This window comes from Trifolium pratense, linkage group LG3, assembly GCF_020283565.1.
Source record: "Trifolium pratense cultivar HEN17-A07 linkage group LG3, ARS_RC_1.1, whole genome shotgun sequence".
In the NCBI taxonomy this organism is placed as follows: domain Eukaryota; kingdom Viridiplantae; phylum Streptophyta; class Magnoliopsida; order Fabales; family Fabaceae; genus Trifolium; species Trifolium pratense.
In genome coordinates this window covers 30215226-30231439 of record NC_060061.1, presented here as the reverse complement: position 1 = coordinate 30231439, position 16214 = coordinate 30215226, and the positions used below count along the sequence as shown (strand labels likewise).

The window sequence follows — 16214 nt, the reverse complement described above, 5'->3', positions numbered from 1 at the left end:
TAATTTATTATTGAATTCAATTTGACTTTTAAAAAATTTAGAATCATTTTAAACCGCACTGCTATTTCTCACACATTTATTTAAATGTTATGTTATGCATTTATTTAACAATGCTATTTTCTTTTCTCACACATGATGACTAGATATAACATGCATATATCTTATCTCTGTCTAATAAGATGAAATACAAAATTTTATAATTTCATTTCTTTGTAAAATACCCAATCTAAAAAATAATTATTTTATCCTATTCTATTTTGTTTCCCTCTACCATTTCTCATTTCATATTGCTACATTCTATTGCTTTTAAAATATCCAACCAAATGCAACAACTTTCTTAAATTATCTATGAAAAGAAAATATCATTTATATCTTGAAAATAAAATTATACTTAATACCGCTTCTCCTTGCATAACAATAATAAGCAAATATAAAATTATACCTAATACCGCTTCTCCTTTGCATCACAATACCTAATACCGCTTCCCAGTAATATTTTATCCGTGCAACGGGTAGATGTCTAGTTATAATAATAATAATAATAATAATAATAATATGGAAAATGTGCAACAGTACGACAAGGGCATAAAATATTAAGTTAGGTAAATAATTAAAATAGAATATAAAATAATTATTACTAATACTATAGAATTTATTTATAAGGTAATTAATCAAACAAAAATAACAACCATCATATTATTTTTACACCAAATTGATGATAAACTAGATAAATAAATAGAAATTAAGTGTCCAAATTAATTTTATAAAACAAAGGTGCTATAATTTTCCTAAATGTTTTACACATAAAATAAGTTGTGAAATAATAAATCAAGAAAATTACTAAAAATACATGTATAAAATATTGAGGTGTTACATATATGGTCTATATTAACATACATTAGTTATTAATTGAACTTAAAAGGTAAATTTTTGCACATATATATATATATATATATATATATATATATATATATATATATATATATATATATATATATATATATATATATATATATATATATATATATATATATATATATGAGATCGGAGGGAATACCTTATTTATAAGCAAAAGTCAACAAGAAAAAATTGATCTAAAATATAAGCAAAAGTTACAAAAATCAAGTTTATTTAATGTTATTCTTTCAAAATTACCTCATTAATTTAGACAAATTTATTACTCCAACTACTTTTTAACATAAAAAGTAATTTAGTAATAGTCACATGCAATTCAAACAATTTTATTACTCCAATAATTTTTTTTAATACTCGTCTATTTTAGTAGATAGAGGTTAGTAACAGGAGCAAACCTTATATTTGTATGTGACTGTTAAAATTGAAGACAAGTATAATTTTTTTTTGATATAATGGAGGGACTAAGTCCCAAAAAAGAATTACAAAGCAACTAGCCTGGAGATCGTAGATCCGGCTACATCTAAATCAAAAACATGACAAATTTGAGTCGGACAAGACTCATAAAATATCATAGTATCTCTAAACCACACCCAATACTCGCGAGAGTATCCGCACATAAATTTGCCTCCCGATACGTATGACGAATAGAAACTTCCCAATCGGATTGCAAAAGTCTCCAAATTTTCTTGCATAAAAGCTCCCCTTCCGAAGATCCTCCTTTTTTCTTAACCAACATGTCCACTATCATTTTAAAATCCAAATAAAGCTCTACATGACGAAATCTCAACATCCATGCGTACCGTAACCCATCCTAAGCACCCCAAAACTCCGCCATCATAACACTACAAGCTCTCAATCCTTCAGCAAAACCTACACACCGCTCAGCATTACTACCTCTTAAAATACCTCCACATCCACTAGAGTTTTTTTTCATTAGGAGGGCACCAACCAACTTTCATGATTCTAATTACCGAAACAACATTGTAACTCACATGCTCAACAATATCATAATCTGTCGTAAGCTTCATTATATGCATATGTGGACGATATGGATGGATAAACATAGGGGTGTGCATGGTTTGGAAACCACACCACACCACACCTAATTGATGGTTTTGGTTCTAAACCAAAACCATTTCAATAACAAACCGGTTATTTTTTAAAATTAATTTGGATTTGGTTATTAACCGGATCGAACCAATTTATAACCGGTTTGTAATAAAATTTAAGTTATTCACATGATCCAATTTTAAATAGGTTTTTTACTTAAACTAATTTTTTTATTAGTTGATTAAAAAAAATAAATTTATTAATTATTTTAAAAACATAATTTTTCATTAATTTTATGATTGAATTAGTTTATAATCAACCCACAAAATATTTTTTTTAAACCCAAATTATTTTTTACTTAGCCGAAAACTTATTTTTTATATTGTTTTAAAAATATTTTTTATTATTTAAAAAAAGAGTAATTTTTAAAATTAAAAAATCTGATTTTTAAATACAAAAAAAACTAATAAATAGGAAAAAAATTAAAATACTAAATTTTTGAAAAACTAAAAACATTAAAAACTGATTTTTAATTATTTTAAAAAAAACTGAATTTTTTAATTATTTTTAAAAATTAAAAACATTAAAAACTGATTTTTTTTAATTATTTTTAAAATAATTATTAAAAATCTGATTTTTAAAATAAAATAATATTAAAATAGTATGGGTGGTTGGTGGTGGCCGGCCGCCGGAGCACCACCGCCGGCCGCCGGAGCACCACCGCCGACCGCCGGAGCACCACCACCGGCCGCCGTGAAAGTTGCCGGAAACCGCCGCCGCACCGGCCGCCGGTGGTCCGGCGTTGACCACCGGTTGACCACCGGTCCTCCACCACTCTTTTAATTAATTATTTTATTATATAATAAAGAATTTTAAAAAATTGAAGATTGGGCTTGAATTAGCTATTGGGCCTAAATTTTCAAACCAATTTCAAACCAAATTACAAAATGTGGTTATGGTTTATAATTGGTGTTTTTTTATTGGAGTGGTGTGGTTTTTTTTTTAAATGGATTTTGCAAACTAAAATTGGATATAAATTGGTTAGTAATTTGGTTAAGGATAACCAAATTTTATGATACACAACCATCTCCTTTTTCATTTTTATTTTTTTTCTCTCACATTTTTTATTCGGTTGTTTACTGTGTTTCTATTGTTTTTTTTAAGTAGTTTAGTAGCTAGAAAATTCATCTTAAAGGTGAATAAGTGAAGTGTATCGAATTCGAACCCGGACTCTTGCACATATAGTGCGATGTCCCTACCAACTGAGTTAAGCTCACGGAAACTGTTGTGTTTCTATTTGTATTTTTATTTCTTTAAAAAGTCGGACCGGTCCAAAGATAAGACAAATAAAACAGGAATTTTACGGTAGAAAAATATCTCGGAGAAAAACATAAAGACATTAAAAAAAACAAATTATAAAAATAAAACAAAAACTTTGCAATTCTACAAAAAAAAAAATCCAAACAATTTTTTTTATTCACTTTAAAATCCACTTTATGCGTCCTGTGAGCTTAGCTTGGTTGACATGGACATTGTGTTATACATAAAGCGAGTCGGAGTTCGAACCCCCGTCATCTCACTTATCTACCATAAGCGTGAAATTTCTAGCCACTAAACTATTTGGCAAAAAAAAACCGCTTTTAAGCCACATTTAATGTTAGGTCAGCTACAAAGAAAGTAAAAAAAATCAACTAATTTGAGAACCACACCATGATATTGTTTGTTCTTTGATTTTATTTTATTTTTCCATTTAAACGGAATAACATTAATGATAATACTAGTAATGGATAACAATAATTGATTTTATTTTTTTTTAGTTTGAGTGGAAGTAGGGTTGTCAATTTGCATCCGGTGAAGCGGATCCCCGCGGGAATTGCCCCGTTCGGAGCTTCGAAAACAAAAATTTTATCCCCCATGGGCATGGAGATGGAGGCAAAAATTCCTCCGCAGGCACTTCGGGGCGGGGACGAAGCATTCGTCCCCGCGGATTCCCCGAATCTGTGTCCATATATACGCTATATTATTATTATTAATATATATTAAATATTGATTTTTTTTAAATAAAAAAAAAAGTAACTTGAGAAGTCATCCATTATTTTCTCCACTGATTGTTCGCTAATTTCAATCGTTATTTGGTTTTCCAAGTTCCAACTCCCAACCCTAGAAAAGTGGCTACTTTCTCCTAGACCCTAGAAGTAATTTTATTTATCTAATTTGGTTGGATAATTACCAATTATCATCAGTTTTGAGATATTTTGCTTATGAATTTTTCTATGATTATGCATACTTTGTTATAGAATATTTTGGCTATTATGTTTTATATGATTATTAGTAGTCAAAAGTTTTTGCAATGTTTTTTGGTTATGAATGCATTATGTGTTGCTTTTATTATTTTTTTAAAAAAAATATGCAAAATATTTGTTTTTATTAGTAGTCATAATTTGACCGAAAAATATAAAATTTTGTTAATATTTGATATTCATGGATCTCCACGAGAACCGGGGATGGGGATGAAGATAAATATTTTTCCGTGAGGACGGGAATGGAGGCAAAATCTCCCCCGCATGCACTTTGGGGCGGGGAACGGGGAAGCTTCCACCGGACACTCTCTGCCCCGTTCACATCCCTAAGTAGAAGCATATGTTGGTTCATATTGCAGAGAGAACTGGAGAAGGAATTGAAACAAATAAGATGAAACACGAGAAAAGGTCTAAACAAAAACTTCAATATGAAAAATTGTAATGAATTTTTATTTTCATCATTTAAATCTGAATCTATGTCATGCCCACTGTGTGATGAGGTAGTTGTCTAGTTGTCACCAATAATCCTATTCAAAGAGAGGCCTCATGGGAGGAAATAATAATTTTTTTTTGGTACAGGAAATAATAAAATTAATTCAATTGAATTTCTATGTTAGTAAAATTAAACCTTTAATTGAATACCAAAAAAATAATAAAAATTAAACATTTAATTTCTACCAATGTCAAAGATCGAACTTCTATGTTGCTCTCCTATTCATTGTTTAAACGTTTTTAGTGGGCTTATTAGTAGGAGATGATGTTCTTGACCTTTTGAATGTAACATGATATATTTTGTTGAAAATATTTTAAAGATCTGATAATTATGTTATTGTTGCTGTCAATTTGGTTTCTAAATAGTGTTTCCGGTGGTTCAGACAATGGCGGCAGCCAGCTGCAGTAGCGGTGAAGGCTGCGACTAGAAGTTTCAAAAAGAAAATACTGTAAAAAGACAAATAATATAATACAGGCAGTCTAGGATAATATCATATAGTCCTTTTCATCCAACCGTACAAAACACTAGCGCACAGGTGAGAGATATGAGACACTCTCTCACCGTAGACTGGGCCATAAGCCTTGGCCATTCAGCATATTTCTTTTGGACCAAAGTTAATAGTGTTCCCTCTAGCTTATAAAAAAAAATAAAAATAGTGTTTCCTCTAGTTTAGTTGGGAATGACTTCTCTCCATTAATATTAATATTATGGTCATTTGAATAAATATCTAAATATAGTTTTTAGCTTATAAAATTTTTATTATAAGATATGTAAACTAGAGAAGTGTACAAATATGAAAGCATAGTTCATTTGATTAGAAGACATGTCAAACTATAACTAATGAACTAAACAAGGTTAATTAACTTGATGATAATAAATGTCTAATATATTATTTTTTATCCTATTACAAGAAATGTCAAAAATTTGTTGACGGATGGATTACCTAATCATAATTAACAGGATCATTAAGAAAAATCTTACTATAGTTCAATATAAATCAACCCAAATTAACCTTGATAACTAAATTAGAGCTTTTTAAACACTTGAGTTCAATATAAATTGAACAAAGAGTTTACAATATTAATAAAAAGGAATTTATAATGATTGAATGATAGAGATTATTGGTACAATAGAAAAATATTAGAGAAACTCAACATAGAGAATTCATCAACAGTGAGTGTTCCTTAATTACTTTTTTTACAAGATGCTATGTCTAGTGGATTTTCCCAATTGGTTCTTCTATAGTTGGTTATTTTCTCTCTTTTCCCATAAAAAAAAAAAATTACAAATTTATCGAGGGAAATTTATATGTTGTTTTTCTGATCTTGAAAAATTCGATGCATTTCAAGCATATGGTCCTCACTCAGTTTCATGAAGTGGAGACATGCGATAAAAATAATCCCATGTATATGAAGGGTATAATTACTAATTTTCTAAAATAATATAAAGGACATTAAACATTTAATCAAATAGATACTTATAATCAGTGTTATCAATTGTGGAAAATAACAGAATGCTAAAATTCTGCTATGTGAAATAGAAGATGGCATTGCGGACAAAGAAAAGGAGATTCTTCAGTTTTATTAGGTGCGCACACACACACACACACACACACACACACACACACGTAGATTAGGAATACACGCGCAGATTCTTCAGTTTTATTATTCTTAAAAACCGTAAGTTAAAATTCTCATCTTCCGCTATTGCTGATACATTAGCTTGTAGAAACTGGAATAGTGTCAGCTATTCCCCTAATAGTGAAGCATTGCCGTTATAGAGCCGCTATCACCAGTATTTGACAGCATTGGTTATAATTATTGAATTAGTTAAGAGCAAACAATGGTTTGGTTGGATAAAGACATGATCCACGTGTTTACAATGATTTCGCCAATTTCAGCATTGTTTGGTCTGTGTAACCAACCTCACCTAGTGGAATAAGGCAAGTTTGTTCTTGTAGTTCTAAGAGCATTGCAATTTCACAAATATCAATGATCACTCAAACTCAACAGTGTTATATTCTAGTTCACCTTGTATTTAACAGTGCATATATAGTCTTTAAAATCGTTTGTTTGTGGATCAGGACCTTTCCCTCTGGCCTACCCTTGCATTAGCAGAAAGGTTCCGATTGGATCTTCAGACGACAATGTCTTGGGGGAGATGTCGCTAATAATGTACACAATAGCGCTTATTCCATTAGCAAAATATGTTTTCACACTCAAAATATGTTTTCACACTCAGAATTATGTTTCCCTCTGGCCTACCCTTACACTCATGATTTTTATATGTTAATTGCTCAACTGTAGGTATGCAAATGTGAATCTGCTTCCGAATCGCCAACAATCTGATGAAAAAATCTCTAGTTATAAGATCAAACTTCCTACTCCAGAACTTGAAAGGGCCTTAAAAATAAAGGAGACTTTGGAAAGGACATCGTTTTTGAAAAGCGTGTTGTTATAATTAGTGTTGGTTCTTATTGGAACTTCCATGATTATTGGAGACGGTATTCTAACTCCAGCGATATCAGGTGCATATAGCAAGTAACTTTTTGACATCAAATAACAAACCATCTACTTCTTGAACATATTTTTGTGTGAACCAACAACTTCTACTGGTTTTGCACCTAGAAGAGGAATAGGTTGAGGAAAATACTAATATGCAGACTGTTACATAATGCCAATTGATTCAGAATTTTTTTCTCAGTTTTTGCCGAGGTGTAAACAAATTTTTCAAGTCTGAAGCAATAGAAAACAACACAATGAACCCTCACATGCAATTAGGCAATTAATAGGACAAAAGTTTATTACTACGGTTTTATAAGATTGCTAAATTTTGTTTGCCTCCAGTTCTTGTCATTGCCTTAACACATGATATATCCAATAGGATACCTAATATTCTACAAGATTGTTCTGTAAAATGTACTACGGAAAACAGAAAAAAAAAATCTTGGGGTGCTTGAAACAAGATCAGCTTCATCAATCATCATGGGTGGTCAAGGTCGAAGATATGGGTGTTCAAGTGCTTCCACAGCTGAAATCCTGCTATTTGGGCATAGGCAAAGCATTCTCTGTCCAACACAAAACACCCATGATTAAATAAACATTCAATAGATCAATAAACGACTTTAAGTAACTACATTTTCAATCTGCTTAGGAAAAGACTACATTTTCATCCATATACTATAACATTATGATACTTTTATATGGTACATTGATACTTTTTTAGACAATTGTGTAAAATGTTTTACTATGTTTGTGCATAACGGATAAATTCTTATTGTGAAAAACTCAATTCATAAAGATATGAGGCAGTTAACTTACCGAAAGAAGATCAAGACCATCTGGTTCAAGCTTAGGGAATTCAGCTGCAAGGTCCTACAAAATCCAATAGTTTCCATACATTACTTATTGGCTGGCCTAAATTTATAAAATGAAGGTCTCTGTATTTTAACTTTTTTCAATTGTGGCCGCAAATGATGTTATAGCAGCTGCTACAGCCCTTATAGCAGAATATGCATAAACCGTGGTTTTTCCTGGCAGATTCATCAAAATCCGCTACGTAATAGAGCTATTGCATCGCTATACGACAACGGGTCACCAATTCATCTAACAACTTATAAATATTGAATTAGTGTGAGTTAGAGATTGTAAAAATTTTGCAAGGAGATCTCTCTGAGCTCCAAGATTCTATTGACAACAAAAAAATACAGAGACATTTTGTTAGGAGAGCTCTCTGTATAAGAATGCTCCCTCAAAGATTGACATGTTGTGTAGCAAGGGAATCGAAGTGCGAGGACAGAGAATTTAGATTTTTATTCTTTCAAAGATCCTTAAATTAAAGTTGCTTTAAATATAATGTCAAGTAGCGACCTTAACTCAGTGTAATTCTCTCATCAGTGTATTTCCAATACCAATAAAAGGTTTTGAAGATTGGATATAACATGAAAGTGCATCATGATAATTTAAAGCTATTATCACTGGGTCATTTAAACTAAATCGCATACAATGAATTGTACCTGACATTTTCCTTGTGAATTAAATTTTTTTGTATTGATATGACTATCATCAGCTTGAATGTCAACCAGTCTAGTCTTAGCAGAACATGGCATGGAATTTTTCATCATCTGAGTCTCTTGAAGCCCAGAACTCAGCTGTTGTACTTTTTCCTGTGAATAATGAATGTTTGTATCACCAATAGTATGTATTGCTAAATACTAAGATTTATGTGTAAGAGAGAATACCAGTAATCTCTCACGCTTAACATTCATTAATTGTAGCTTAGCCTTCTCATATGCTATATTAAAAATCAACAATTTCATTTCCACAACTCTGCAAAAGAAATACTTAACATTATCAACCATTAATTAGAAAGCAATTCCATAAACTTGTGTAAGAAACAACGCAACCCAAATAGTGAATGAGTCAAACAGCTTATACAAACCTTTTGTGTCTAGGAATATCTAGAGGATCCGTTAATTTCTTCTGAAAGAAAAACAACCATGTCAATAAGAAACAGGAAATTCCGAACAGAGAGCAAGTTTGATTTGAGAAAGCATTTATTTTCATTTCCTGTTTTCACTTTTATTTACAAAATTGTCGCATGTTTTTTATTTTCAAATGTCTGTATAGGAAATAGTCGACAAATAATTATATATTATTTTCAGGGTATCCTCCTATACACATCTTTGAAATCAACAAAGTGAAAACAAGATTATATTTTTTGTATTTAAAAGTCAAAACAGACAATGTTGTCTCAAAGGAAACATGCCCTTAGATATTGTCTTTAGAGGAAGTAATATGTACTAATCATTACAAATATAAGCAGCTTGTTCATGCTATGCTATAATATAACTAGCAAAGTGCACTAAATTCAAATATCTAATCCAAACCTGAGAATGAATTTCAGAAGAAAGAATATCCCATTTCTTAACTTTCTGCAGACGAACCAAAATATCTTCCAGTGTGCCGATCTAAATATTGAGAGCCAAAATAGTATAAATAGCTATGATAAATTATTTTTTTTGACTAATGATAAAATATTTTTGAATGATTAAAAAGTAAGCAAAAATATCCACAATTGTATTCGCATGCTACTATTTTCTAATTCTACAACCATATATTAGAACATACCAATCTGAAATTTAGCTTGTCAAATGACGGAGAAAGCAATTGTTTTGTGCTGGTTGAGAATCTTTCTAGAACCTGCAAGATAATTGAAAAAGTAAAGACTTAAGAGACCCAAAAAAACAAAGTTCTAACTAACTATTAATATAAAGCAGGAACCATACATGATCGAAATCATTCCACTTCTGATCACCAAACTTTTCTCTTTCACTTCTCATACTTGTTTGCTCCAAAACAAACTGTAGATCTCCATCCCCACTTTTATGAACCTCTTGATTTCTGTCAATCCTCCCTGTCTTCTCTATATCATCTCCATTACTTAATAACTGGACACCTTTCCTTTTCTTCCCAGAAGAAACCTCGATACCAGTTTTGGTAAGAGGGCTCTGAGCTACTTGGAGTGTCGGATGGCAGTTGTTATCAAGATCAACCCCATGGCCATCAGAATTAATCCTGTGACACAAGGCTCGAATATCACTTAATAATTCGACACCTTTCCTTTTCTTCCCAGAAGAAACCTCGATACCGGTTTTGGTAAAAGGGCTGTGAGATACTTGGAGTGCCGGATGGCAGTTGTTATCAAGATCAACATCATTCCTTTTCTCCCCGGAAGAAACCTCAATACCAGTTTTGAGAGGGCTCTGAGCTACTTGGAATGTCAAATGGTGGTTGTTATCAAGATCAACACCATGCCCATCAGAATTAATCCAGGGAGACAAGTCTTGGATGTCACTAGGAGGCTCTTGCAGGGAGGGTAACGCAGTTGTTGCTTCTTGGATAGGACTGCTAAGATCTAGAAATCTATTAGGAGGACTCGTAGCCGGTTTTCCCTTCAATGCACTCTAAATCATCCGAGCATCAAACAGAATAACAAATCAGATGCATAGAACTGACATGTTCGGCGTCATAAAAGAAAGAAAAATTAGTCTTCCACTGGAGCCAATGTTTTGATCTCTGTGGAGACACCTTTACCCATACATTTTAGCAAGAGTCGAAATTTTAATTTCGTAAAGAATCATAACCATGACATTTTTTACTTGTCTAGACAAAATAGGGAAGAAAACTGAAATAGGATTTGCAAATTTTAATGATTAGAAAAACTTGACTGTATTGTAACCAAAAAAAAAAAAGAAAAGAAAAACTTGACTGTACTGAAATATATTATACTTTCAGTGTTGTTGAAATATATTATACTTAAAAAACTTGACTGTACTGAAATATATTATACTTACTGAAATATATTATCCTAAACCTTCATTATTCCCCAACTATTCCAATTTCCAAGTCATATAAATGGACACATAAGAATGCAAAGCTGTCTCAATGCCTACATTTTTCCACTCAGAAAGACTTGAACATGAGACAAAGGTTAAGTAGAAAAAGGCTCCTTGCACTTAGACAACGGTCATTGAAAAAATGTAACAACTTTAGGATACCATGAAAAAAGAATGTTGAGCGAAAACATATAAACAAATCATTTAATAACCTTGGTTGAAGACTCCAAAGCAGAAGCAACTGTAGTATCATGGGTGATTTGATGAACAGGAGAGTTAACTAAGGATTCCATGTTGGGTAAAACTTCCATATGATTTGCAATTGGTGAATGTGTGGCTAACTTATCGCCTTCATCCATATTTGGTGGGGTTGCTCTATTAGCCTTAGCAGAGTTCAATTGTTTACAAGCTAACAGAGTTTCGTCATTAACAAACTCCTTAGTATTCTGAAAATGAAAAATAACAAATATCACTTGTCAATTACTAATACCATGCATTTACACAAGCCACCATATGTAATTGCATATATAACTCTACAAAGATAGCCACAACCACAACAATATCATCATAAACGATACACGGCTACAATTCCATACATTACAATAACTATACGCAACTAACTAAAAGGGACCCTAACATCTGAAATAAAAGAAAATGAACTTTGAAGCATACAAAAAACAAGTCAACTGAGAAAACTGCTGTAAACAAATAGCCTAGAAAGATTTTCAACCTTGGTCGAAGACCCAAAAGCAACTGCAATTGGTGAATGCGTAGCTTTTGAACCTATTGGGGAAACACCATCCAAATCCTTGCTTCCCTGTGCCAAAATTGCAACCAACCCAGGAGAGAGTCTTCCATAATCATAGGTTTTTGGCTGTTCCCCTTCAATGCTCATGGCATCTGAGTCCCCGCTGGCACTCACCACCACCGGTGACTGAGGCACTCTCTTTTCACGATCAGTGAGTTCCATGAAACTCCCCGGAGTAGCACTGCTTAGACCAGGTGTGCTCACCGTCGCTTCAAACCTAGTCGGCGTCTTCAGATCCCCTGAATCTGAACGTGCTAGACTCCGGTAATGCATCGAAAAAGGAGTTGAGTCCATCGTGATGTCGTCGGAGACACCAGAATCCGATAACCGTCCCGGTTTGATGAAATCCATCGACACAGGACCACCAAATTCGTCATCTGAAAATCAAATTTGTAAAAAATTTAAAAAAAAAAAAAAAAAAAAAAAAAAAAAACAATAGCAATTGAAATTCGAACAATTAGCTACTACATGAAATTAGGTCATTAGGGTTATAATAACTCACCATCAGTGTCGTCATCAGCGTTGATACTGCTTCCACCAGGAGAAGGAGAACCAATTGGTTGCAGAAAGGAGTTTCTATGATCAACCGCTTCACCCTCACCGTCAGTAGAGTTACGGCGGCGGAAGATGTGGACGGAGGTGATTTCATTGTCGGCGAAGCTAACGCGGCGTGCTCTTTTTCTGTTGAAGGATATGGTTTCTTCTTCTGTTTCAGTGTTGTTGGATTTAGAAGGTTCCATTGGTGGTGCTATTTTTTTTTTTTTTTTTGATAACAAAGAGGAAAAGATATTGCCCATTGGTTTCTTCTTCTGTTTCAGTGTTGTTGGATTTAGAAGATACTACTCTGTCCCAAAATATAAGGGAAAATTGGTCAAAGAAAGTTGATGTATTTGGTTAAAAATTTGGACTAGATACATCAACTTTAGTTGACCAATTTTCCCTTATATTTTGGGACGGAGGGAGTATTAAATAGGCAGTTTTGCAACTTTTTTGTTCGATTGTCTACCACACTTTCTGACCAAAAAATTATTCCATACTTCTATTGGTTCTGATTATGTATGGCTTACACTGATTTTCCAACAAAGGTGAAGATAAAGAATATCCTATTAAAATAAGTCGGAAGAATCATGTCCATTAATTGTTGTATTTAGAAGAGTGAGGTATATTTATAAAATTGTTGTGTATCGTCGATGTGAAGATTCTTTACACATATATCTAATGATTTGTTGCCACATTATTTAATGAATGTGACATATCGTGTGTTTTTAAATATCATACATGATGTGTCAGTATATTATTGGATGCATGTGTAAAATAACTTTACACTTATGCATATAAATTAGGTGAACACTTCGGTACACATATTATGTGGATGTGTATCGGTACACGGCTGAGGTGGTTAACAAGTGGCAAATATTTAATGCAGATTTTGTTTCTTTATTAAGTTTTCTATATTAAATCCTACTTTTTAATATTTGCAAATGTATCCTTTACATAAATGTAATCACTAATCATGTCCCACAATAAATCAAAGTATGCATCAAATCTTTCAACTTAAATTTTCAATTTTTTTTTAAATAATATTTGAATCTTGTTAAAAAAAGTGAAAATCTAGATCGAAAGATTTGATGCATGCTTTGATTTATTGTGGGACATAATTAGTGATTACATTTATGTGAAGGATGCATTTGCAAATATTAAAAAATAGGATTTAATATAGAAAGCTTAATAAAGAAACAAAATCTGCATTAAATATTTGCCACTTGTTAACCACCTCAGCGATGTACCGGTACACATCTACATAATATGTGTACCGAAGAATTCACCTATAAATTAAATTCATTTACAAATACTCCGAATGGTTTATAAAGGAAATGGATTTTCTGTCATAATTGCGTGACTGAGAATGTGTGTTTAAGTCGTCTTAAATGAAAATTATCAAATCCTATATATGATCCATATGAAGAAAAAATATGTGTTGAAGCCTTAATTTTTTACCACATTTTCAAAGAACTTATGTGTTTAATTTGTTGATCGTAGATACAATACAATTTTAAAATATGTAGACAAGACACAATTCATGCCACATAACGAACAAATTATTTTTCATAACGACTCTGTTTAAAAGGTTAACTATATTTTGTCAAAAAAAATATGGCTATCTATATAAACATTTAGAGGCTATGACTAACTTGATACAAAATAAACCTAAAGTTTAATGGATCCATGATGTATTTAACCTATAATTTGTATTTAATTATATTTTTTGCTTATTTTTCACTTAAATTGAGAATATGATGCATTTTTTTTTCTTATTTTTCATATTTCTAACTTGATGCATCAACATTAATTTAGAGAAAAAAAATACATTTTTTATAAAATAAGAATATGATGCTAAGTCAAAAAAAAAAAAAGAATATGATGCATTTTTCAATAAATTATAAAAAAATTCCATATAATTGATCTTAGGGTTAAATATGTTTTTGGTCCCTATAGTTTTCCAGAATTTTATTTTTAGTCCTTGAAAAAAAAATTCGCATTTTTTAGTCCCTGATGAAGTTTTTTCCATCAATGTTTTTAGTCCCTACTTTTAATTAAACTCTTGTATACTTTCACATTTTTGAATGAATTTTTGTATTCATGTTTATAATATTATAAGAACATCTCTAATAAAAATTTAGAATTTTTTAACATAAGATGAATTATTTATGAATTTTTATGTGCAACAAACTAAAAAATTCATATTTAATTCATCTCTTTTTTAAAAAAATAATAATAACTTCTGTAAGAAAGATTGATATAATATGTACTAAACATGAGTAAGAGAGAGAGTGAAATTAAGAGAGAGATGTAGAGAAAAGAGATTGAGAGAATCCAATTTAAATAGTTACCCTATTTCTTTATTGACATAAGTATTAAGATTTAAGAAGATTGATAAAGTATAGATATTATCGAGTTATTAAAAAACAGTTAATGTGACATTGTTTTGAATGATAATATCAAAGTAATGACCACACATACATTATAAAAAAAAGTAGTGAACTCACATACTAGGAGTTATGATCCTCTCCATTTCCGATTCTTTCCATTTTCTCCATTACTATATAATTTTGGAAATATAAATTATTAACACTGTAAAACTTTGTTGGATTAAGTGGGAACAGGTATGTTTACCAAAGGATAAGGGTGGTTTAGGTATTAAAGATTTAGAATTGTTTAATACGGCTTTGTTGAGTAAATGGAAATGACGATGTTTAAATGAGAAAGATGCTTTCTGGTTTGATTTGCTTTGTTATAGATATGGCCTGATGTCATCTAAAATTCTAAGTTGGGAAGCTGTAGTAACAAGTACTCAGGATTCGCTTTGGTGGAGAGAAGTGTTGGGAGTGGGTGGGAAGGATGGTGACTCTTGATTCCCTTTAAATGTCAGCAGCATTTTGGGTAATGGTAACTCAATGGGTGTGTTTGGTAACACAAATAAGCTAGCTTATAGCTTATTATATGAGCTTATAAGCTTGTTTCAAAAAATTAGAGGTGTTTGGTAACAAGCTTTTTGTACTAGCTTATAGCTTTTTTTCAGATGCTATTTCAAGTAGCATTTGAGCTTATAGCTTATAACTTTTTACACTTTATTCCATTTTTACCCTTTAATTTAATAACTACCCACTCTAAAGAAAAACCTACCCACTATCAATTATGTAATTTTATATTTAATAATCACTTTAAAAGCTAACTTTACCAAACACTCTAATTTCAATAACCTAGTTTTTCAGCTATCAGCTATCAGCTAGCTTTTCAGCTATCAGCTAGCTTATAGCTTATTTTTACCAAACAGACCCTATTTGTTTTTGGAAAGAGAAATGGTTTGGCGTTGTTCCGTTAAGGGACTTGTTCCCTCTTTTATTTGACAAGGAACTACACAAAGATTGTGTGGTTTCATATGTTTTGCAGGCCGCCAGTTTTGTGATGCAATGGAATTCGGAATAGTTGGAAACTTTGTCCCAGGTGGAGGTTGCTGAGAAGTCTGCTTTAGAGCAGTTATTGATTGGTCTGGTATTGCGTGTTGACAGGGAAGATAGATGGAGATGGGTGCCAAATGCTTCAGGCCTTTTCAGTGTCAAATCTACCTATATTTTTTTTGCAGTCCCGGTTGGATTCGAGTTATTTAGATTCTGATTTAGTTTATGCTTTGCACAAACTGTGGAAGAATGATGTTCAGTCAAAAGTGGGAGTATTTGGTTGGCGCTTGCT

At 31.8% G+C, this 16214-nt stretch overlaps 1 protein-coding gene across 2 annotated transcripts; it reads right to left on the bottom strand.

The window, feature by feature from the left end:
• Positions 1-7524: 7524 nt before the first annotated feature.
• On the bottom strand, positions 7525-13050 carry LOC123913170. 2 transcript variants are annotated; one of them, XM_045963782.1, is made up of 12 exons: positions 12936-13050; positions 12466-12805; positions 11886-12340; positions 11368-11601; positions 10046-10723; positions 9888-9959; positions 9647-9727; positions 9199-9236; positions 8999-9086; positions 8774-8923; positions 8079-8132; positions 7525-7825 (listed from the first exon to the last, which is right to left on the bottom strand). In XM_045963782.1, the coding sequence occupies exons 2-12, from the start codon at positions 12758-12760 to the stop codon at positions 7751-7753; spliced, it is 2220 nt and encodes a 739-aa protein (XP_045819738.1). In that variant the 5' UTR covers positions 12761-12805; positions 12936-13050; the 3' UTR covers positions 7525-7750. The 2 variants fall into 2 exon arrangements, with proteins under 2 accessions (XP_045819738.1, XP_045819737.1); XM_045963781.1 differs by having other exon boundaries at positions 9199-9239; positions 12936-13048.
• Positions 13051-16214: the final 3164 nt, after the last annotated feature.